General features: G+C 36.3%; 1 protein-coding gene across 11 annotated transcripts in view; it reads right to left on the reverse strand.

Moving 5' to 3' along the window:
* Window positions 1-25,716, reverse strand: part of AKT3 (AKT serine/threonine kinase 3) — a 330,364-nt gene that overhangs the window by 102,198 nt on the left and 202,450 nt on the right. For all 11 annotated transcript variants that reach the window (XR_008551764.1, XM_054694944.1, XM_054694942.1 and 8 more), the window contains 2 exons: window positions 14,470-14,535; window positions 13,246-13,314 (listed from right to left, as the gene is read on the reverse strand). Coding sequence is in view for 10 of the 11 variants with exons in the window: in XM_054694944.1 (XP_054550919.1) it covers window positions 13,246-13,314; window positions 14,470-14,535 (135 nt within the window). In the remaining variant the exon portion in view is untranslated. The remainder of the gene's footprint in view (window positions 1-13,245; window positions 13,315-14,469; window positions 14,536-25,716) is intronic.

The following is a 25,716-nucleotide window of genomic DNA, read 5'->3' on the forward strand; positions in this document are numbered from 1 at the left end:
TAGGATTGAGAGAGATTTAGTGAGAACTAAATAAACACTTACTGACACATGGTAAGTAATAAATTTTAGTTACAGTATTATTTTCATTGATGACAAGATATACAAGATATGTCCATTTATACTTGGCTTAATTAACATAATCTTTTCAAGGCTAATCCCTCCAGAAATATTAAAAGCTTTAGGAACTAAACCAAAGAGAAGGAAACAAAAACATTTGAATAAGGAATTAAACAGAACCACAAAGTTAGCAACAATATGTCAGGGACATTTACATGTCAATAAATCACTCTATATGCCAATAGACTGAACTCACTGAAGAGTATAGAGCTGGATTAAGAAACAGAATCCAGCCTCCTCATGTGTCCAGGAAATGCCTTTAAATACCAAGATAAACATAGACTGAAAGGGATGAAAACAATCTTGAAGCAAATGGTACCCAGAGGAAGGCAGGGACACCCATACTTATATCTGACAAAATAGACTTCCAGCTTAAAATAGTAACAAGAGACAGTGATGAACACTACAGAGTGATCTAGGGGATAATAAAACAGGAAGCTGTAACACTCATCAATATATACTCACCAAACAAAGGAGCACCAAAACACCATCAGACAACTACTATCAAATCTGAAAACAGACACTGGAGAAAACACAGATGTGGCAGAAGACTTCAATACCCCACTCTCACCAATGAAAAGATCAACAGAACAGAAAATAAATAAGGACATAATCACACTAAACAAAGAATGAAAAAGCATGGCCGTAGTAGACATTTACAGAGCACCACACACAAAAATACCCAAATACACATTTTTCTCAAGTACATATGGGTCATTCTCTGGACTGAACATACAGTGGATCACAACAAAAATATCAACAAATTCATGAAGATAGAAATCTACCAAGTGTCTTCTTTGACCATAATGGTACTGAACTAAAGTTAACTACAAAAAGAAAACAAAGAAATACTTCAATATATAGAGACTGGGCAATACACTAAAGAACCACCACTGGGTTAATGAATAAATCAAAAAATACCTCAAGACAAATTATAATGAGGATACAACCTTTCAGAATGTACAGGACACAGCAAAAGCAGTTCTAAGAGGAAAGTGTACAGGCCCATATTATGAAACCAAGAAGAGTCCAAATAAACAAACTTGTCTCTTATTTCAAGTAACTAGAAAAAGAACAACAACAACAAAAAATCCAAGTACCAGGAAAAGGAGAGAAACTAATAAGGCTTTGAGCAGAAATAAATGAAACAGAAACAAAAAAGACAGCCCAAAAGATCAATGAAATCAAAGTCTGGTTCTTTGAAAAAGTAAACAAAACAGATAAACCTTTAGCTAGGCTAAGAAAAAAACAGGAGAAAACTCATATAAATAAGAACAAATATGAAAGTGGAGAAGATACAACAGCCACTTCAGAAATTCACAAGAGATTATGCAAATATTTATAGCAAACAAATTTAACAAGCTAGATGAAATGGAGAGATTTTTAGAATTATACAATCATTCAAGACTGAATAGGGAAGAAATGGAAACCTGAACAAACCAATCAATCACAAGCAAGAAAATTAAAACAATAATCAAAACTCTACTGTAAAACAAAAGCCCATGACCAGATGGCTTCATGACCAAACTCATGAGTGTGTTCTACCAAACTTTGAAAGAGTTCTACCAAACCTGTAAAATATCTATCCTGCTTACAGTGTTAAAAAATATTAAAAAGAATTCTTCTAAACACATTTTGAGGCCAACACCACTCTAATGCCAAAACCAAAGACAACACAAAGAAAGAAAACTATACACCAATCTCCTTAGTGAACAGACACAAAAATCTTCAATACAATCTTAGCAAATTTAACAACGCATTAAAAAGATAATACATCTTGACCAAGTGGATTTATATCAGGAAAACAATGATGTTCAACATTTGAAAAATCAGTGAATGAACATGGCATATCAACAAAAAGGGAAAACCACATGTTCATAGCATGAGGTGCTGAAAAAGAATTTGATTAAATCCAGAATCCTTGGCCTCCCTGGTGGTGCAGGCGGTTGGGCTCAGTGCTGTGAAGCCATCTGTAGACACTGCAGTGACCGTTCAACCCCAGCCAGCCTCGGTGCAACCCACATGGTGAGCAGACCACTCCTGTCTCACCCGTTGCTGCCCTCAGCAGTGTATTTTGTCAGTCTGCCTGTTATATTCCCCACTCTGTCTCTGGTGAATCCTCTCACCCTCCTGCTCATTTGGCCTGTACCCCAGTTCTTCTTTAAAAATAAAATAAATTTTTAAAAAAATAAAAAAATAAATAAAATAAAATTCGGAATCCTTTTATGATGAAAATCCTTGAAATATTAGGGATAAATGAAAAGTATCTTAACATAGTAAAACCCACAGCTAATATCATTCTCAATGGTGAAAAACTGAAGGTCTTTCCATTCCACTAAGATATAGTGCAAGATAAGGATGTCTAATGTCATCTACTATTCAACACAGTATTAGAAGGCCTAACTAGAGCAATTAGGCAAAATAGAAAGCAATAAAAGGAATCCAAATTTAGAAAGAAGAAGTAAAGCTATCATTATTTGTAGATGAGATGAACCCCAAAGAGTCCATGGAAAAACTGATAAAATAAACGAGGTCAGCAAAGTAGCAGGATACAAAAACAACAAACAAAAATCAGCTGCCTTCCTATTTATAAATAATGAATTAGAGAAAGAAATTAAGAAAACCATCTCATTTATGATCTCTTCAAAAAAATTAAGTACCTGGGAATAAACCTAAGAGAGGAGGTGAAGGAACTATACAAGAAAAACTATAAAATTTTTAACATTGTTAAAAGAAACAGAAGGCACAAAGAAGGAGCCCTGCTGATGGGTAGAAAGACTCAACATTGTAAAAATGGCTATCCTACCTAAAGCAATTTATTACTTCAATACAATCACAATAAAAATTCCAATGGCATTTGTCAAAGAAGTAGAATAACATTATTGAAATTCATATGGAATCACAAAAGACCCCAAATAGACAAAGTTCCCCTGACTAAAAGGGGAACTTGTAATCATTACACTTTTGGACTTCAAACTATACTATAAGGCCATAATAATTAAAGCAGCATGATACTGGAACAAAAACAGACACACAGACCAATGGGATAGAATTGAGAGCCCAGAAATAAACCCAAACATTTATGGACAACTAATATACGACAAAGGAGCAAAGCATATACACTGGAACATACAAAGCCTCTTCAATAAATGATGCTGGGAAAACTGGACTGCCACATGCCAACAATTAAAACTAGACTACTACCTCATGCCATACACAAATACCAGTACAAAATGGATAAAGGACTTGAATATAAGACCTGAATCCATAAAATATGTAAAAGAAAACATAGGCAAAACACTCCATGACATGTACCTCAGAAACTTGTTGGAGGACTCATCTCCAGAAGCAAAGAAAATGAAGGAAAAGATAAACAGTTGGGACTGCATCAAGCTGAAAATGAAAAGCTTCTGTACAGTGAAAGAGACAGTCACCAAAAAAGATAACCTATGGAATGGGAGAAAACAGTTTCATATTGCACAACTGATAAGGAATTAATATTGAAGGTCTACAGAGAGCTTATAAAACTCAACAAAAACAACCAACCAAATCAAAAAATGGGCATAACACTATCACTGCTTTGGGCAATGTGTCTATAAAGATGTCTTTGAGGTGCATGTCATGTAGTGTTTCGCCTATATTTTCTTCTATGTATTTTATAGTTTCAGGTCTTATGTCTAGTTCTTTAATCCATTTTGAGTTGGTTTTTGAGCATGGTGTGAGGTAGTAGTCAAGCTTCATTCTTTTGCATGTAGTGACCCAGTTTTCCCATTTATTGAACAAACTTTCTTTGCTCCAATGCATATTCTTTGCTCCTTTGTCAAAGATCAGTTGACCATAAATCTGTGGGTTTATTTCTGGATTTTCTATTCTGTTCCATTGGTCTGTGTGTTCTTGTTCTGTTCTTGTTCCAATACCATGGTCTGTTCTTGTTCCAATACCATGCAGTTTTGATGATCATGGTTTTGTAGTATAATTTGAAGTCTGGGCGTGTGATGCCTCCATTCCCTTTTCTTTTAGGAGAGCTTTGGCTATTCAGGGTTTTTGGTGCTTCCATATGAATTTCATCAATAATTGTTCTATTTCTTTGAAGAATGTCATTGAAATTTTTATTGGAATAGCATTGAATCTATGAATTGCTTTTGCTGGATGGCCATTTTAATAATGTTAATTCTTCCAACCCATGATTTTAAAGAGCTTCTGCACAGCAAAAGAGACAATAACCAAAACAAAGAGAAACCCCACCAACTGGGAGAAAATTTTTGCACACAACACTAATGATAAAGGACTGATCATAAAAATCCACAAAGAGCTGATGAGACTCAACAAAATCAATGAAAATAATCCAGTCAAAAAATGGGCAGAAGAACTAAAAAGAAACTTCTCCAAAGAGGAAATGCAAATGGCCAACAGGCCTATGAAAAAATGTTCAACATCACTTGTAATCAGGGAAATGCAAATCAAAACTATAATGAGATACCATCTTACACCAGTGAGAATGGCACATATTAAAAAAACTAGCAACAACAAATGCTGGCGAGGTTGTGGAGAAAAAGGAACTCTCCTACATTGCTGGTGGGAGTGCAAACTGGTCCAACCACTATGGAGAGCTGTGTGGAGATTTCTTGACTTACTAAAGACAGAGCTTCCATATGATCCAGAAATTCCACTCCTAGGTATTTACCCAAATGACACAGAAACAGTAATTCCAAAGAGCACCTGCATCCCTATGTTTATAGCAGCCTGATTTACAATAGCTAAGTTATGGAAACCACCCAAATGCCCAAAAATAAATGACTGGATCAAGAAGATGTGGTACATATACACAAGGGAATATTACTCAGCAATCAAAAAAGATAAACGCATGTCGTTTGCAGCAACATGGATGGAGCTATAAGGGATCATGCTCAGCGAAATAAGTCAGAAAGAAAAAGAAAAATACCGGATTGTCTCACCCATTGCAGAAATTTAGAAAACCTAAATAAGGGACCAGGAAAAAGACTAATTAATACAGAGTAAATATTAAAATCAACAAGCAACTATAAACCAGAGACACACCACAGGGGCGGGGAGGAGGAAAGGGGAGAGGAAGGACTAGGGTCAAAATAAGGGGGGGCTGCAATTCTATGGGGAATATAACCAAAATGATAATGCATACATTGTGCATTATGAAAAATGATGTAATATAAAATATTAATTTAAAAAATGGGCATAACAGCTAAATAGGCATTTCTCCAAGGACACAGAGATGGCCAACAGACAAATGAAAAAATTCTCAACATCACTTTATGATCAAGGAAATGGAATCAAAACCACAATGAGATACCACCTCACATTTGTGAGAACGACAAACATATCAATAAAACTACAAACAGTAAGTGCTGGTGAGGGTGTGGATAAAAAGGAACCTTCCTCTTCTTACACTGTTGGTGGTAATACAGATTGGTCTCCTATGGGAAAAAAGTGTGGAGATTCCTCAAAATAGTAAAAATGGATATTCCATATGACCAAGAAATTCCTCTCTTGGGTATCTCCAAAGACCACAATGACACTAATTCAAAAGGAAACCTGCACTCCTATGTTTATAGCAGCATTATTACAATAGCCAAGGTAGGGAAACAACCTTAATGCTCCTGAACAGATAAATGGATCAACAATATGTGGTATGCATGCACAACAGAATACCACTCAGAGATTTAAAAAAAAAACAAAACACTCAGGTCATTTGCAGTAATATGGATGGAATGGGAAAGGATTATTCTAAGTGAAGTCAGTCAGAAGGAAAATGATAAATACCGATGGTTTCACTTACATATGGGATCTAGAGAAACCAAAGGACTGGACAGAGACATACTGTAAGACTGACCCTGATAATCAGAACATAGATCTGATACATTCAGTAAGGAAGGGGACGGGGTAGGAAAAAAGGGTGTAGAGAACAGGGTGGGAAGACAGCATGGTGGAGTGTAGTGGAGAACCATGGGCAAACTGGTGGTGGAAAAACTACCATGATCACACCTGAGTGGAGAAATCCTATATTGTGAAAAATCCACAAGGAGGTTTTAAAAAATAAAAATAATAGGGAAAAATAAATAAATGTATTAGGTACATTTGCATGCACATAAAGAATAGAAAGGAATGTCGAAGAAATTATCAGAAAAATAAAATTATCCATAATGATTTTCCTTTACCCTCTGATGAATTGTTTTAATTTTTAGATTTCAACCTGAAGAGAGTTTTATAAAGATCCAACTTATGAGTCTGAGGAAGACTATGAGTAATATCTTGGAAAAGAATTCTAAGTGTGGACATTCTAAACCAAACTAAACACATTTGTCACTTTTTAGCTTATGTTTTTTTCCAGACTATTTTTCTAGTTCTTATGGAAATTTGGTAATACCAGCCTACAAAAAGAGTGGCTTTGATACGTTGGCAGCAATGTGCTTGATTACAGTATAGAGTGTCTTTATAATTAGAGCTCTAGATGTTGATTTACTGTGCACCAAAGGCTGCACTGAACTCAATTTCACAACCTTGTTCTAGTGTGTTTCAAGCCAACCCTTATATGTCCTGTACTAGAGCCAAGGTGCAGACCTCCAAAACCCCAGAAAAAAGGGGGAATCCATGGTACTCTGCATAGGAAGTAGTAGATGTCAAATCTAATGAATATTTTATTTCACTTGTTACATTGCAGTATTTATTACACTCTGTGATACTTAATATATTCTAGTTAACGTCTAAGTTTTTTCTTGTCTGATTTCCCCAGGAGTCATTAGGATTCTTTCATCACTAACATGTCTGATGTTGGTAACTCCAGGTACTCTTCCTGGCCAAATGTAATTCTATAGGCTTTTTCCACACTTCCTTGGTTTTAACATTGCCCACTAGGTGGTTCAAATATGGGATGACCATACCAGAAGTCATTCCTCTCCTTATGTATCTGGCCTTTATGAATAATAAAGCAAAGGAGATTCTCTCTTTCACTCTCCCCCCTCCCCCTCCATTTACTTAAATCCTGGAAACTATTACCTTAACATCATTAGAATTTAATTCCTTCTCACAAATATTTTCTCAATCATTATCATTTTATATTCTGATTATAAAAACCTAATTACAGCAGTCTTCAAAGTAGTTTCTCTGATTCTTTTTTTCTTTTTGAGGAAGAACTGGGATGTAGGCCAGAGGTGTGGTGGTGAGAGGATTCACCAGAGACAGAGTAGGGAGCAGAACAGGTGAATTACTGAAATACACTGCTAAGGGGAGCAGCAGGCGAGACATTAGTGGTCCGCTGCACCATACGTTGGTTAGTTCCTGGCCTGGGATTGAACTCAGGCTGTAGAGGTGGGTGATAGTGCTAAGACTTAACCCCTATGCCACTAAGGAGGCCCCAGTTTCTCTGATTTTAATTATTGTCTTTAACCCAAACTTCATACTGCTATAAGGTATTCTTTCTAAAACATTTCTTTCAGAAATCTTTATATGGTGCACCACTGACTTCAGGATAAAATCTAAATTACTTGGGAGAGAAGATAATGCCCTAAAATGACCCCGCTTATAGATTTAGACTCTTCTGGCTTTCCTCTTATGGGACTTGAAGTATCATGCACACTTGGGGAGAAATGGCATACTCCTGTACATTCTACATATTCTACTTCCAATGCGTAGGAATGCTCTTCTCATTATTACTGATCTAACTTACTTGTATCTTAGCTTACCAATCACTTTTAGAAATGTGTCCCACCCTGGAATACCCCCTTCTTTTTCTCTCTCTGGGATTGAGTCAAGTGCCCATACTCTACTAAAGCAACCATAGAATACCATAGAATAATGAAACTATAAATTATATGCAATTCTCTGGTCTACCTCAATTAGATGCTTATCTCCTAAAGGAAAATGCCATGTTTTCCTCATCTCTGCATCCTCTGAGGTTCAGCTCATAGTAGTTGTTCACTATTTTTTAAAGATATTTATATTTATGCACAGAAGAATTGGGGTGAAGGCTAAAGGTATAGAGGGGTGAGAGGATTCACCAGAGACAAAGTGGGGAGCAGAACAAGTGGATCTACTGAAATACACTGCTAAGGGGAGCAGCAGGCAAGACAGGAGAGGTCTGCTGCAACATATGTGGGTCAGCTCTCTGGCCGGGGATCGAATTTAGGTCACAATGGTGATAGCATGACAGCAGTGAGACTTAACCCCTATGCCATCAGGGAGGTCCCTGTTTACTAACTATTTAATAGGCAAATGTACTATAATGGAGCTAACACATAAATTACTAAGTATAATAAATCAAACTCACCTTGTAAATTACTTAGGAAGGTACTACATTGAAGAGCAACATAGTCCCAACATAGTTACTCCCTGCACAGTTTCTCCTCCAGCATTGACAGCATTGAAAGAATACTTTCGTTAGATGAGCATCTGTTGTTATCATGCACTTAATGAAAATATTTTATGGAAACTATGTATTTTTCAGAACTATAATTTATATTCTCCCTCAAAGGAGGCAAGTCAGTACTGACATGAATAAAAGAACAGTACATTCACTTTCTCATCTTTAAGTCACTCTGTGAATCACCTCCCTCACTCCCTTCCATTCATCCATCCATCCATCCTATTTTTTGCTGTGTCTATTTCTTCGAATTTATACAAATTAAATGCAATTAAGATATGGAATCCATTGTACTGATAGGCCTTTAAGGAACCACAAATGTTTTTTCACAATGTGTGAATTGATTTCCCTCACGATTCAATTCCATCAAAATTATTTAGTATTTTAAGTAATACTGGCAAACAAAAGATAGTAAAACAAGCATGACAATGAGCATGCTTAACTCCTGTACAGTCTATCAGACTGAACAAAGACTAGATGATAAAAACATAAAGAAAAAATAAGGAAATGGAAGTATCAGTTGTATTTATATTTCAGGATAAACAACCCTGAACTCAAGTTGAAGGAAGTTATTGCTAATTAAAAATCAATAAGCAGGGGCCTCCCCTGGTGGCACAGTGGTTGAGCGCTGGGCTGTGAAGCTGCCCGCAGCCTCTGCAATGCCGGTTCAAACCCCGGCCACCCGTGAGGGTCCCACGTGGCGCGACAGACCTCTCCTCCTGCCACGCCCGCTGCTCCCCTCAGCAGTGTATTTCATCAGCTGCCTGTTCTATTCCCTGCTCTGGTTCTGGTGAATTCTCTCACCCTCCCGCGCTTCTGACTGTATCCAGTGCTTGCATAAATAAATAAATAAATAAATAAATAAATACATAAATACATAAATCTTGAAAAAAAATCAATAAGAAAATAGGAACTGAGTGAAAATTGAGTTCCTTATATGACTTTAGTGATCCCACTAATGAGGTTTATTTCAGGACAAAAGTTGGACATGAAGATTTGCGAACGCTGCCATTTAGCTCAGTGTCATCAATTTATCAGGGTTTACTTTTCAATGGTCCAGTTTCACCTATTCAAGTCTCCTACACAAAACAGATATGCCCAATTGGGTAACTCATAGTCTCTATAGGCATTGGTGTGTGTTTCAGTTTGAGTTTATAGCTTTATTTATTTTACTGCCTTCTGCTTCAATTTTATTTGAAAAACAAATTCTATGTTAGTATTTTTTCTGTAGCAACTGAGTTTTCTGTATTTCTAGGAAGCACCCTGTGCATAATAAACTGTATGGTGAACTGGAAATAAAATCAATTTAAATAAGTTCCAAAAGGATAATCTACACATATACTACCTGCCCAGAAATAATAAATGTAGTAATTAAAACAATCCTATTAAGTTCAAGAAGCAATTATACTGTATTTATACAGTACATTCAAAATGAATGTAGGGGCAGCATTCCTGGTGGCCTATGGGTTAAGTCTAAAAGCTACCACTGCTATGTTCTGAGATTGATCCCTGGCTTGGGCGCTAACCCAAATATGATAGGGTGCAGCAGACCTCTGCTGTCTCACCTGCTGCTCTCCTTTGCAGTGTATATCACTAAATCTGCCTGTACTGCTCCCCACTCTGTCTCTGGTAAATCCTCTCATCCCTGTACTCTGGCCTAAACCCCAGTTCTTCTATGCCAAAAAAAAAAGTAAAATGAATGTAAAAGTACATTTGATAACCCAAAAGAATAAAAAATTGGAAATTACATATATAAAACTTACAATTTACTAAAGTTGCTTCAACATAATTAAATTTTCATTTTTCTGTTATAGAAATGCCATAATTACATTTTTATATAATTTATAATTATGCTATAGACAATGCTATAATTATTCATGTACTTTAAAATATCACATATACTTCAAAATATTAAAAATTTAGTTTTCATCTATAGCACACTCCTAAAACAAAAATCCTAAAAAAAGGGGAAAAAATGCCAAGCAAGAAAATAATGTAGGGATTTCAATGCTACAGAAACCACCCAGCTTGTCTGAAAATCTACTTTTCTGTTTAAATTTTTTTTGAACAATTATCAGTTAATAAATCTTGTAAGCACTCTTAGAATAGTAAGTTGTAGGGGCCAGTTTGCTCCCTCTAGAAAGCCTCTTTTCACCCCACCTTGCAAAATTCTCATGTTTCTATGAAGTTACATGGCCCTTGACATGTACTCTGACAGTGATAACTATCACTTTAAACTTTGTGAAAATTTTGTTTTTTTTTTTTTTTTTGGGACCCTCTCCGGTGGCCGGGGATCGAACTGGCGCTGCAGAGGCTGCAGGCAGCCTTGCAACCCAGCGCTGAACAGCTGTGCCACCAGGGGAGGCCCAAAAATTTTGTATTTTATCTTTCTCTTTTGACAATAAATGCTTCATGGGTAAGAGACCTATGCTTCATCAGATTTTTATGCCCCATGATATCTAGCAGAGTGTCTTGCAGCAAAAATGACTAAGTAAATACATATTTTATACTCAAAAATATTCCTAAAAATGAGATTTTTACTTCTTTCCAAAATAAACTAACAGTAGATTACTTCCCGTGTTTCTTCCTACTTCTCAGCAGTTACTGGTTTACCACTTTTAATACTTTTTTCCCTGTTCCCTGAGAAAATTTGTTTGTCTATTCACTTACTCAATCGAATCATTCAAAAAATATTTGTCAAGTTCTGACTATGTGCCAAGTAGAGTATAAGGTGTTGGGCTTATATCAGTGAATAAATCCTTTAGGGAGTTCAGAGTCTAGTGGGAAAGACAGGCAAGTAAATAATCATAAAACAAACAATATGAAATTATTATAATAAATGTAAATATGTGATTCTAAGTAAGACTAATTCTCAAATTTAAGAGTGTTTCTCCAAGTTTTTATATGCAGCATTTCAATTTCCCTATACTTTTCTCTCCCTTGACCACCCATCCATCCATCTGCCTGCCTATCATCTTTCCTTCACTTTTTTGAAATAGGTAATATATACAAAAGCTACACAAAAATATAGAAGCGAAAAATAAATCTTCTCCCCACCTAGTTCCCATTAGTTTACCTTCCCAAAAGCACTAATGTTCAATACATAACTCCAAAGATACTTAGTACACATATAAACACATATGTGTGGTCTTACTTTCTTTTAACACAATGGTAATAAGCTTTATATTCTGGCTATACCTTGTTTGTTTCACTTTATAACACAGAAATTGTTCTGACAGTCAGCATTGTGTTGTCTCATTCTTTGTAATGAATATTAAGTATTCCACTGCCAGATATAATACAATGTATTTAAGTAACTCCTTATTGAATGTTCATTTAATATACTGCCATATGCAATTAATATATTTATCTATATATCATTCTATGGCACAATTTTTTAGGATAAATTTCTTGAAGTGAAAATGCTGTGCTGAGGAATATGTGCATTTTTAATTTTGACAGATACAAACATAGGGCTTCCATCACTTTAATTAAATATCCATATATACAACTTAAATTATAACCACTATGTGAATGACTTCTAATTTTGCAACCACAGTGCTGCCCCCTTATTTATTCCCTATCATATTTCCACAAATGTAGTTCTGAGACACCTTAAAAATCTTTTCTAAAACTTAATTTATAAGCTCAGCCTTAACACATTCCTATAACTTGCCTATATCAATTAATTCTGATTCCAACCCAAAAGCACTTTTGATACTTCCTTCTATCCACATCCAATTAATTGGTCATAAAGCTATATCAATCCTTCAAAATTCTATAATGTCTATTTTCTTTGTAATTTCTCAGATGGAATCTGATTGCAAGGGCCCAGTTCTGAATGTTTGAACTATAATTAATTACTCAAGTTCTTTTTCTATGCTCACCCACCAGTGATTCTGCTCATATCACCTCCCCTGCCAGAAATATCTTTCCAAATCAGCTGCCTGTTGAAATCTCACTAGGTATTGAAGGACCACAATAAATGCTAGATCATTCAAAAAGGATCTTATGAACTTACAGTATTTAGTCATTCACTATACAATTTGATTTTTAATATATTCATAAGATAAACTGTAAACTCTTTCATATTAAGGATAAAGTCTTAATAATACATTTGATAATACCATATTGCGTATGCTACTTAAAATGTATTTAATTAATCCAATGAATTTGCAATGAATCCTTATAAATCACATAATCCTTATAAATCACATAAAATTTTCTACAAAGGTTATCCAATTTTCTTACAAAATAAGGTATTTGCAAATCTATGACATAAAAACGTATCATAGGATTAATTTATAATAGAATTAAATATCAAATGATTGAATTTACTTCAGAAAGTCCACGATGTAGATATTTCAAGTTAATTACATTTTCTCTTCACATTGATTTTGATGAGAAATTGGGAAGAGAAAGGATAAGCAATTAATGAATAGGTAAAAATTAAAAATAAAATGATTTAGTTTCTCTTCATAGTGACAAGATCCCTTAAAAATTCTTAAATATAGGTAAGGTTACTCTACTATGTAGAACAGAAAACTGCTACAATGGGCCTATGAACTATTCAATCACATTTAAAATGGGTAAAATACTTTTACAAGTTTAACAAAAACTTGAGTAAGGACACTGTAAGAATCATCATAAACCCTATGTATTCTGAATAAAGTGATTTTTAAATCATACTTGTAAATGTTACTCACCTCTCCCCCATTTACTCCCCATTTACTCACCTCTCCCCCATTAACATATTCCATCACAAAACACAAACGGTCTTTTGTCTGGAAGGAATATTTCAAGGACTAGAAATAAAAAAGAGAAAAAGTTTTTAATTTATAAGCCCTTTTTTTTTATAATGGTACCAAAAATAGAAAACTTAGAAACAGCAAGCCTGACAGGTGAAATGAATGGTTACTATTCCTTAGAATCTCTTCATTCCCTTAAGAGTTTCTGAACATAAAACATATTTTGTTTCAATCAACCATGGGTGTCATTAGGGGAAAATTTTGAACTACAATTTTAAGTAAAAATAAACAGTATAGCAAGTACTTCTCAATCTATTGTGCTATCTATTTGAAACTAGAGTTCTTGTCCATGTGACCCGAAAGCAAGATATACAAATTACTGTATCAGAAACTTTAAGAAAACAGTTATAGTACTTATAGTCAGGTTTCCTAATACAGTGTCAATATCACTCTTTGCTCTAAGTCATGCATAACATCACCCAACAGTCTGTTCATGTAAATCGGAAGGTTGTAAAGATAGCAAAATTTATGACACTGGATGACAATCATAATAAAGTAGTAATGCAATAAGCCTAGGTATTTGATGATACCTCTGAAAATTCTAACTTCAATTCTAAATCTTTAAAAGGTTCTCCCCACATCTGAAAGTCTAGTGAATATATTCAATTGTTATAAAATTATTCTGTTGCTTTAAAAGTATTCTAAAAGTATTCTATTCGATTTGATTGCTATTAAGTGTTCTATAGCTATACTAAATATTAAGTAAAGATTTCTGCCTTTCATGGTAAAGACAATGCTGCCTGAACATTTAACTATCAGAAGTCAATAAACAAAAGGTATATAAAAATTCACATTTAATACAAGGAATCTTTTTTAAGCCTACTATTTTCTCAGTGGTCTACTTAAAATGTCATAGATCAGTCTTTTACTCTATGGTACTTGTTTTTCTAAGGCAGTGAAATTCTTGGAAGAAAAACGTCTCAAAATTTAATATGTATGCAATGGAAGGGATTACATATACATGCATATTTTAAACTTAATCCAAACATCCCAATATCTTCAAATATATACAACTTATATTATTTTCACAAAGAATATGGCATAACTAAATGAATGCTATCTAAAATGTTATTTTTCAGAACTTAGTTTCTGTAATAAAAAGCCCCTTAATTTTAAATGTTAGGATGATATATCTGTCCTCTAGTCACTTACTGTTAAAAAGGGATGTCTAGTGTTCTTTAATACCCTGCTTTCAGTTAGAGTGTGTGCCACTTCATCCTATGAAAGAAAAAGGAAAATCATTAATATATGTTATAAGCTCTAATTATATAAAAATTTCAACATTTCTGTAAGACCAGGAAGAATTTAAACCCAGAGACAGATAAAGGTATTAAAACACAGTGACATTCTCTTTCATCAATAAGTTTCTCCTCCACCAAAAATAAAGACCAAATTAATGATTTAAATTAGATGGCTATAAGGTATAAACTCATGTAAACTAAGTTATCATGAAATACTACAATTTTTGTTGACACAAAAACCACTGAAAATTATGAGGAACCTAGAACATTAAGTAGTACTTTCTCCATGAAAAGAATGCCTTATCAGGTAATATTTAGGCATAGAATAGTTACTATTTTCATGTTTATATTTTATTCAGAGGCATTTAAGAATATATTTAAGTAGAGGTTATAAAATTTGCAAGCCTCCCACTCAAAACAAAAATCAGTTACTGGAAACAGGTACACAAAATACATAAAAAAAAATTTAATTCTAAATTTTACATTTTAGAAACAGGAACTAAGTACGAAAGTTATGTCATTTCATGTATAATTTTTTTAAGATGCCTCTTTAAAACAAATTAACTCTGGGTGTATTCCAACTAAAAATACACTAAGAATCTATTTCCCCAATTTTGTACATAATCTCATCTTGACATTGAAAGTGAACTAAGATTCTCTTCAACATATGGAGAACTAGAAAAATGTTTCACATTTCAAAAATAACACCATATTAAAGAAGAAAGAAAAGGAACATAACTGCTGAAACTAACAGCTTTTCTTATCTCTGCTTTTGGTAATATCACACACAGAGGTCTTGCTGGATCAATTTCCTAACACTATCAAATCACAATCAGATATTAAGTTATAGGTGGATGCAAAATATTACAACACAGCAACATATTTATTATCTTTACAAAAGTTTCTGACCTTAGATAGACCTAGAGGATAAATGACAAATAGACTTATCAGAGATTCTAAGGTCAGAAACTCAACTCAAAAGGGTGAGACGAATTATATCTAAACAAAAGTAAAATATAATTAATGACAGAGTATTTGAACACAATGACCAAAGTAGGAGTATGAAACTACCAGAATTAACTACTCATTAAGAGCCAAGTTACATGTTCAAAAGGTTCAAAAAGCCCGTCATATCATATAACTTCCAGAATAATTATAACAGCAAACTACTTAATACAAAATAAATTAGAAATAAATCAAACTATAACTTAGAAATTCTACACCCAGTGCCTAGCATAATGATTATCAGTTGGTAGTCAATAACAGTTTCAGTTAAAGTGTTGATCACGGAAAGGAATTCTAAGATTTAAGGTACAGAGAATTTCACTTACTCCATCATTCACTACTTCAACAAATACATTCTAGACAATGTCCCAGATAAGCACTCAGGGCACTGAACAGCACAGACAAGAGTCCCTACCTACCCTTATACCCTTAAAGAACCTTCATTTTAGTCAGACAGTGCTCAGTGTTAATGGGAAAAACAAAGTAGTGAGAGGATATTGTAGTTTATGAGCATCATATAATAAATATGAAAATACATTAGTATTTTCCTTACCATTCGGGTCAAGCCCTAAAAAGAAATTTCTGAAACCAATGTGAGGTGTTTTGCCTGTTTTCCTCTATGCATTTTATGGTTTCTGATATGACATCCAAATCTATATTCCATTTTCTGATAATGTTTGTGGATGGCATGAGTGATCTAACTGCATTTTTCTGCACGTGACTGTCCAGTTTTCCCAGCACCATTTGTTGAAGAGACTTTCCTTTCTCCAATGTATATTCATGGCCCTTTGTTATAGACTAAGTGTCCATATAAATGTGGGTTTGTTCCTGGGATCTCAATTCTACTCTTTGTAGTATACTTTGAAGTCTACTACTTAATGCTAAGGACTATGCAGGTATAAAACAGTTTCTATGGACCCTTGAAGGAAGTATTTGCTGAAGAGTGGGTGAAAGAATCTGCTTAGCTCCTGGGAGGATAATCTAAGGTGGTCCTGGGGAGAACTGAGTTCAGAGGAACCTGTGACTTGGGGCAAAACCGGAGCACCTCCTAAACATCAGAGATCAACACTAACTATGACAGCAGGGACACTGAGGAAATTCAACTCTATAAACAAAAGGTAAGTGAGTAAAATCATATAGTATTTGTCTTATTTTTCAATAATAATTTAATGTTACCCCCACACAGTGTGATAAAGTTCAAAATATTACCATAAAATTGGAAGTGGCTGGTACTGTATAAACTTATCTCATTGTACATATATACCAGTTCTTCTTAATTCAGTCATGTGTCTTTGAGTAATAAGACTGTATCTATAACTTGGTTATTGTAAATAGTGATGCAATGAACACATGAATGCATTCAATTTAGTGCTGTTGCATTCTTTGGGGATATACCTAGAAAAGAAATTGCTGGATTGCTTAATAGATCTATTTTTTTTTTTTAAATATTAAATTTTATTTTTATATTCCCCCATACAATTGCAAACGCCCCATTCTGACCCAATCCTTCCCCTCCCGCCCCACACCCCCAAAAAGTGTCTCTGGTTCATAGTTTTTGTTGATTTTGATTTTCACTTTCTTATATTCATTTCCTGGTCCCTTATTTAAGTTTTCTAGATTCCTGCTATGAGTGAGACCATCCGGTATTTTTCTTTTTCTTTTTGGCTTATTTCGCTGAGCATGATCCCTTCCAGTGCCATCCATGTTGCTGCAAATTGCATGTGTTTATCTTTTTTGAATGCTGAGTAATATTCCATGGTATATATGTACCACATCTTCTTGATCCAGTCATCTATTTTGGGGCATTTGGGTTGTTTCCAAAGCTTAGCTATTGTAAACAGTGCTGCTATAAACATAGGAGTGCAGGTGCTCTTTGGAATTGATGTTTCTGTGTCCTTTGGGTAAATACCTAGGAGTGGAATTGCTGGATCATATGGAAGCTCTATGTTTAGTAGGTCCAGAAATCTCCACACAGCTCTCCATAGTGGTGGACCAGTTTGCACTCCCACCAACAGTGCACAAGAGTTCCTTTTTCTCCACATCCTCGCCAACATTTGTTGTTGCTAGTTTTTTTAATATGTGCCATTCTCACTGGTGTGAGATGGTATCTCATGGTAGTTTTGATTTGCATTCCCTGATTACAAGTGATGTTGAACGTTTTTTCATATGTCTGTTGGCCATTTGCATTTCCTCTTCAGAGAAGTTTCTTTTTAGCTCTTCTGCCCATTTTTTGACTGGATTATTTTCTTTGTTGTTGCTGAGTCTCATCAGCTCTTTGCAGATTTTTGTGATCAGTCCTTATCATTAGTGTTGGGTGCAAAAATTTCTCCCAGTTGGTGGGTTCTCTTTGTTTTTGTTATTGTCTCTTTTGCTGTGCAGAAGCTCTTTAATTTGATGTAGTCCCAGCTGTTTATCTTTCTCTTCACTATCACTGCTTTGGGTGATGTGTCTGTAAAGATGTCTTTGATGTGCAAATCCGTAGTGTTTCGCCTATATTTCCTTCTATGTATTTTATGGTTTCAGGTCTTATGTCTAGTTCTTTAATCCATTTTGAGTTGATTTTTGTGTATGGTGTGAGGTAGTGGTCAAGCTTTCTTTTGCATGTAGCGACCCAGTTTTCCCAGCACCATTTATTGAACAAACTTTCTTTGCTCCAATGCATAGTCTTCGCTCCTTTGTCAAAGATTAGTTGACCATAAATCTGTGGGTTTATTTCTGGATTTCTATTCGATTCCATTGGTCTGTATGTCTGTTCTTGTTCCAATACCATGCAGTTTTGATGATTATGGCTTTGTAGTATAGTTTGAAGTCTGGGAGTGTGATGCCTCCATTTCCTTCTTTTTTTTTCAGTAGAGCTTTGGCTATTCGGGGTTTTTGGTGATTCCATATGAATTTCATCAATAATTGTTCTATTTCTTGAAGAATGCCATTGAGATTTGATTGGAATAGCATTGAATCTGTATATTGCTTTTGGTAGGATGGCCATTTTAATAATGTTTATTCTTCCAATCCATGAGCAGGGGATGTCTTTCCATTTCTTTGTGTCTTCTTCTATTTCTTTTAACAGTGTTTTATAGTTTTCTTTGTATAGGTCCTTTACCTCTTTTGTTAGATTTATTCCCAAATATTTGATTTTTTTTGTTTCGATAATAAAAGGGGTGGTTTTTTTGATTTCTTCTTCTTCAGATTTATTGTTTGTGTATAGGAAGGCTACTGACTTTTGCGTGTTGATTTTGTATCCTGCCACTTTACTGAATTGATTGATGAGTTGAATTAGTTTTTCTGTGGAGATTTTGGGGTTCTCTATGTATATTATCATATCATCTGCAAATAGTGATAGTTTGACTTCTTCTTTTCCTATTTGGATTCCTTGGATGTCTTTCTCTTGTCTTATTGCTCTGGCTAGGACTTCCAGTATTATATTGAAAAGCAGTGGTGAGAGTGGACATCCTTGTCTTGTTCCAGATCTTAATGGAATTGCTTTCAGCTTTTCACCATTGAGAATGATACTGGCTGTTGGCTTGTCATAGATGGCCTTTATGATGTTGAGGTATGTTCCTTGTATCCCAAGAATTTCAAGGGCTTTTATCATGAATGGGTGTTGCACTTTGTCGAAAGCTTCTCAGCATCTATTGATATTATCATATGGTTTTTATATTTCTTTTTGTTGATGTGTTGGATAACGTTGATTGATTTTCGGATGTTAACCATCCTTGTGCCCTGGAATGAATCCAACTTGGTCGTGGTGAATTATCTTATGGATACATTGTTGGATTCTGATAGCTAAAATTTTATTGAGGATTTTGCATCAGTGTTCATTAGGGAGATTGGCCTATAGTTTTCCTTTTTTGTGTTGTCCTTATTCGGTTTTGGTATTAGTGTAATATTGGCTTCATAGAACGTGTTTGGTATTGTCCCTTCCTTCTCAATTTTTTGGAAGAGTTTGTGAAGGATAGGCACTAATTCGTCTCTGAATGTTTGGTAGAATTCATTTGTAAATCCATCAGGTCCTGGGCTTTTGTTTTTGGGGAGGTTTTTAATTACCATTTCAATTTCGCTGCTTGTAATTGGTCTGTTTAGGTGTTCTATTTCTTCTTTATCTAGCGTTGGGTGATTGTAGAGTTGTAGGAATTTGTCCATCTCCTCTAGATTGTTGAACTTGTTTCCATATAACTGTTCATAGTAGTTACTGATTATTCTTTTGATTTCTGCTGTGTCCGTTGTGATTTCTCCTCTTTCATTTATGATTCTGTGTATTTGTGCTTTCTTTTTTCCTTTGTGAGCCTGGCTAGGGGTTTGTCTATTTATTTATTTTTTCAAAGAACCAGCTCTTGGTTTCATTGATCTTTGGATTGTTTTTTTAGTTTCAATTTCATTTATTTCTGCTTTGGTTTTTATTATTTCTTTTCTTCTACTGGTTCTGGGGTTTTTTGTTGTTCTTTTTCTAGATCTTTGAGCTTCGAGATTAGGTTGTTTCTTTGAGTTCCTTTCTTTGATGTGAGCTTCTATTGCTATATATTTCCTCTTATGACTGCTTTTGCTGCATCCATACATTTAGGATATTGGTGTCCTCCTTGTCATTCAATTCAAAGAATTTTTTAATTTCTTCTTTGATCTCCTCGTTAGTCAGTGGTCTTCCAGTGTGTGGCTTTAATCTCCATGAGGTAGGATAGTTCCTTGCCTTTTTATGATTATTTCTAGTTTGATGCCTTCGTGGTCAAAAGATGGTTGTATGATTTCAATCTTGTGTATCTGTTGATGTTTGTCTTGTGCCCCAGTATGTGATCGATCCTGGAGAATGATCCGTGTGCGCTTGAGAAAAATGTGTACTCCGTTTTTTGGGTTTAGTGTTCTATAGATGTCTGTTAAGCCCAAATGCTCTAGGTCCTTATTTAGAGCTTTAGTTTCTTACTTATTTTTGTCTTGTTGATCTATCCATTGTTGATGTGTGTGTTGAAGTCTCCCACTACATAGTGTTTTCTCTGATGTCTGTTTTCAGAGAGGACAACAGTTGTCTGATATTTTGGTGCTTTTCGTTTGGTGAGTATATGTTAATGAGTGTTATTTCTTCTTGAAGTATTGTCCCCTTAATCATAATGTAGTGACCATGGGGTCTCTTTTTATTTTTTGAGTTGAAGTCTGTTATCTGATATAAGTATAGCTGTTCCTGCTTTCTTTTTGGCCCATTTGCTTGTGGATTGTTTCCATCCTTGACTTTGAGCCTATTTTTATCTTTTGTAGCTAAATTCCTGGAGACAGAAAAGGTTGGGTTTGTTTCTTAATCCAGGCTGCAACTCTGTGTCTTTTATTGAAGAGTTTAGTCCATTTACATTTAGTTAATATGATATGTTGCATCTGTATTTGCATTATGTTTGTCTTTCCTTGATTTTATTTATTTTTCTTTTTATAACTTTTTTTTTTTTTTTTTTTGGTCTTCTTTCGTTGTTATTCGTCCTCTGAGGTTCTGGCTTTAGGATTCCTTGTAGTATTTTTTGGAGTGGGGTTTAGTCGCAATGAAATTCGGGTTTCTCTTTGTCTGGGAAGGTCCATATTCTTTCTTCATGGAGGAAAGAGAGCTTTGCGGGATAGAGTTTCTTGGTTGGCATGTTTTCTTGGAGTCTGTTGACTATGTCCCTCCACTCTCTCCTTGCCCGTAGTGTTTCTTCAGAGAAGTCTGATGTCAGCCTGATTGGTTTCCTTTGAATGTTATCTGTTTCTTCCCTCTTGTCAGCTTCATTATTTTTTCCTTGTCCTGGATTCTTGGGAGCTTTACTATTATGTGTCTTGCTGTGTTTTTCCTTTCGTCGTGGAAGTTTGGTGTTCTTCTTGCTTCTTGTATATCAATTTTCAGCTCCTTCTTCTCATTTGGGAAGTTCTCTTCAATTATATCCATGAATATTTTCTCTGTTCCTACATCTCTCTCCTCTCCTTCTGGAATTCCTATAACTCTTATATTTCCTTTCCTCATGGAGTCAGATAGTCCCGAAGTCTTTCTTCATTCTTTTTCCTTCGTACTTCTCTTTCCTTTCTGTTTTGGTTCTTTTTATTTCTGTGTCTTCAAGATTACTTATTCGTTCTTCCATTTCATCTATTCTGCTTTCATTGCTTTTCCCAGAGTTCTTTAGTTCCTCCATTAATTCTTTGATCTCCTGCATTTCTCTTACTTCCCTCTTTAGGGACTCAATTTTCTTCTTCTGATCTATCACTTTTTTAATCATGGCAATTTTAAATTCTCTTTCTGGAAGGCTCAGAAGTTCTTCCAAGTCGCTGTCTTTGCAATCTGGGGAGTGGTTTCTTTTTGTGGTGTGCTTCTTTCCTGAGGAGTTTTTAGGTTGCGTGTGGTTCTTCTACTCCCTACTGTCTGTTTTCTAATTTGTCGTATGCGTTGGGACACTGTGTTGCTCGGACTGACTGACATCTTGGGTGAACTTCTCCGCTCCCCTCTGGCTCTTCCAGGAGCCATCTCTGTCTTCTGGGGGAGCTTTCTGCTGGTTTTAGGCAGTTTTTACTGAAGAATGTCCCTGTTCTCAAATGGCGAAGCGGGATGCAGTCCCTGCGCCTCCGGTTTCAGGAACACTCTTCTGCGCACCCGGTCTGCCCCGGACGTGGGTGCCTGCTCCCTCTGTGGGCTCAGACTGCTGGTCGGAAGGGGCCTGGCGTGGAATAACTTCCCGGCTGGCCACTGGGTCCTCCAGAAACCTTCTGCCCTTTTCAAGCAGTCTTAAGAAATGTCCTGTTTTATAGGGTGTTAGTGACTTTTTTTTTTCCTGGTCGCTAGGTGGCGCCAGAGATCTCTCCTATTGTCCTTGGGGGGCTGTTTTTTGCCTCCCCCCACCCCGTGGGACAGAGAACAGAGCGGGAATGGTAGGGTACACCTCAACAGCTTTGGGGTGCTGTGTCTGCCTTGTGCCCCACCGTCGTGGAGAAACCACGCCCCGAATTTTCGTGCCCCGGGTCTCAGTTCAAAGCCCTCAGTTCCAGGACGCGGGCTGTAGCCCAGTTCAGTGGCGCGGGAATGGCGCCTTTTGCACTGCTCCTGTGCCTGGGCGCCTGGTTCCTGCTCACTCAGGGAGGGACCTTCACCTCAGTGAGGACTTCCGTGCGTCTCCCCGCAAGCCTAGGTCGTCTCCCCGCAAGCCTAGGTCGCAGGCGCGGGGACCTGGGCTGCCGCGATCCAGGTCTGCACTGCGAGCGCGCCGCTTTCCCGCGCCAGCTTACGGGCAGCCCGGGCTGTGTGCGTGTCTCCCGGGGTCTTTGTTCTTCTCTAATGGCGCCCGGAGCCGTTCGCTCACCGCTGCGGCGGATCCTGCAGGGTTCGCCTCAGCTCCCGTTCACGGGGTGTGGTGGCTGCAATAGTTCCTTTCCACTCACAGTCCCGCTTGTTCTTGTTGGCCGTTTTGGTTTGTTGTTTCCTCCTCTCTGCCGGTCGGAGAGTGCCGCCTCTGTGGGCGGGGGAGGGGAGCAGGGTTCTGCGCTTCCCTCCTCTAGTCCTCTTTTAGGGCCACTTCTTCTTCGGGCAGTTCGCTGGTGTCACCCGTTTATCTTCCGTGTCCCAGTTCTCACTGGGACCTGCCGCTTTTCCTCCCTATTCACTTTTTTTAATGGGAGATCTTACTTGCAGCGTCTCCTCGCCGCCATGTTGCTCCGCCCCAATAGATCTATTTTTAATAATTTGAAAGAAACCCATACTGTTTCTGGTAGGAGCTGGACCAATCCACATTCACAACAGTGAACAAGGGATCCTTTTACGTCATACCACACCCCCACTTGTTATTTCTGGTCTTTTTGATATGGATCATTTTCACAGGAAAGAGATAGTATAAAATTGTGGTTTTTATTTGCATCATTCTGACAGTGATGAGAATTTTGTCATGTACCTATTAGCCATCTGGATATATTCTTTGGAGAAGTGTCTAGTTTGCTCTTCTGTCCATTTTTGAATGTGTTGTACGTTTTGTTGTTATTGAATTGTATGAGTTCTTTGTAGAGACTGATATTAACCCTTTTATGTATGCATAAAACGCAAATATTTTCGCACATTCATCAGGGTGTCTTTTCATTTTTTTAAAGATTTATTTATTTATGAATACAAGAGCTAGGATATAGGCCAGAGGTGCAGGGGGTAAGAGGATTCACCAGAGACAGAGTGGGGAGCAGAACAGGCAGCCTCACTGAAATACACTGCTGAAGGGAGCAGCAGGCATGTCAAGAGAGGCCTGTTGCGCCATGTGGGTCACCTCGCTGGCCAGGGACTGAACTCCTGCTGCAGCAGCTGCGGATTGCTTTATAGTGCTGATGCCCAAACCTTTGCGCCACCAGGGAAGCCCCTCTTTTCATTTTAATGATTTTTTTCCCACTGAGCAGAAGAATTGTAGTTTGATATGTAGTCCCATTTGTTAATTTTTGTTTTTGTTTCCATTGCTGTTGGAGTCCAATTCCCAAAGATATCACGTAAGCCAGTGTCATGCGGTGTCTTAGCTATGTTTTCTTCTAAGTATTTTATGGTTTCATTCTTATATTCAAGTCTTTTATCAATTTTGAATTAGTTTTTGTACAAGGTGTGAGATAGTGATATAGCTTCATTCTTTTACATGTGCTTGTCCAGTTTTCTTAACACTATTGAAGACACTTTCCTTTCTCCAATTTATGGAACTCTTGAGTGTAATGTACATTTGGTTAACTTTTAGATGATTCTCTCAGGAGTAAAGCAAGGAACCTCCTCTGATGTTATTTCACAATCCTAATCTTTGCACCATCATTGTACACTCTTAAGGACAATGTGATATACATACATATGTGCATAAAATCAATTATTCAACATTAATCCTGTAAACTAAAATTAATGTGGAGAATTTTTTACCAATTGACATAAGCTGGAAACCTCCTAAGGGGTTTAGAGCCCAACATTTAATCTTCCATTTAATACTGCTTTATCAAAATAAACCCAGCAACTGGTTACATCTTAATAACTCCATGGCTACTATCCTAGAGCAAATCACTATCATCAGTTGTTTGGACTATGGCAAGTAACTCCTAATATGTTCCCCGTTTGTAAACCAGTCTATTCTCAAAACTCATGCACGCGAGGTGCTATTCCCGATCATGCTGTTATTCTGCCTAAAACCTTCCAATAACTTCCCAGTTCACTCAGAGAGGAGAGCAACAGTCTTACAACATTTACAAATAACTATGCAATCCTGTGCTATCCTTAGTCTAAATGGGACTAAGCTATTTTAAGAATATGCTAAATATACTACTTCCTCAGGACCTTACCTTTTCAACTGTGATTTCCTTTAAGTGGAATATTCATCCTCCTAAATACCTGAATGGCTTGCTTTCTCACCAACTTTAAATGTTCACTGAAATGTCAACTTCTCTGCCAGGCTTTCCATGGCCATTCTATTTAAAACTGCAAAAACCAGAAAAATCACTACTTCACTACCACCACTATTGCTCATTTTCCTATCCTAGTTAACCTTTCTCCTGAGCATGTTTTAGTTGCTTATATACCATATGATTTGCTCATTTATTATGTGTATTGTTATTTTTCTGTATCCTGACTACAATGAAGTGGGGAAAAATTTTTGTTAGTCTTATTTGTTCAGATAATCTCAGTGTGTAGAGGAGTACCTAGCAAATAATTTTGTGTTTAATTCATATTTATTGGAAGAATGAGTTAATGAATTAGTAGGTAGCAAATGATAACCCTGGCATATGTTGTGGAAGAATAACAGAAACTTCACAAACTGTAAGAAGCAACACCAGAACACAAATGAATCAAATTGTACCTCAAAAAGCATAATGACAGCTGATGAAGGTATAGCAGATCAAAGGAAATACACTCAACATCTGCTTCCTACAGAAAACAACAATCACTGGCATAGTGTTTAATACAGAGGTTCAAGAGTATCTGCGGAATGGATAGAAAAACTTGGCAGAAGATGTTAAGAGCTTCTGATTAGGGTCCATTTATAATAACTTAGACTGAAAATAGGTATAAAATATTAATGGTCAAGCCAAAACACTGGGTTGATATTTTATTGGGCACACATGCAAGAAAGGATTAACTTAGGAGGCCTGGGTTGCTGAAACACTGCACATTCACAAGGAAAGCCAGGATTGGCCATTGGCCAGCTCATAGGAAATAAATGCT

This window comes from Talpa occidentalis, unplaced genomic scaffold, assembly GCF_014898055.3.
Source record: "Talpa occidentalis isolate TD23 unplaced genomic scaffold, MPIMG_talOcc4v2.1 talOcc4.14, whole genome shotgun sequence".
NCBI lineage: Eukaryota > Metazoa > Chordata > Mammalia > Eulipotyphla > Talpidae > Talpa > Talpa occidentalis.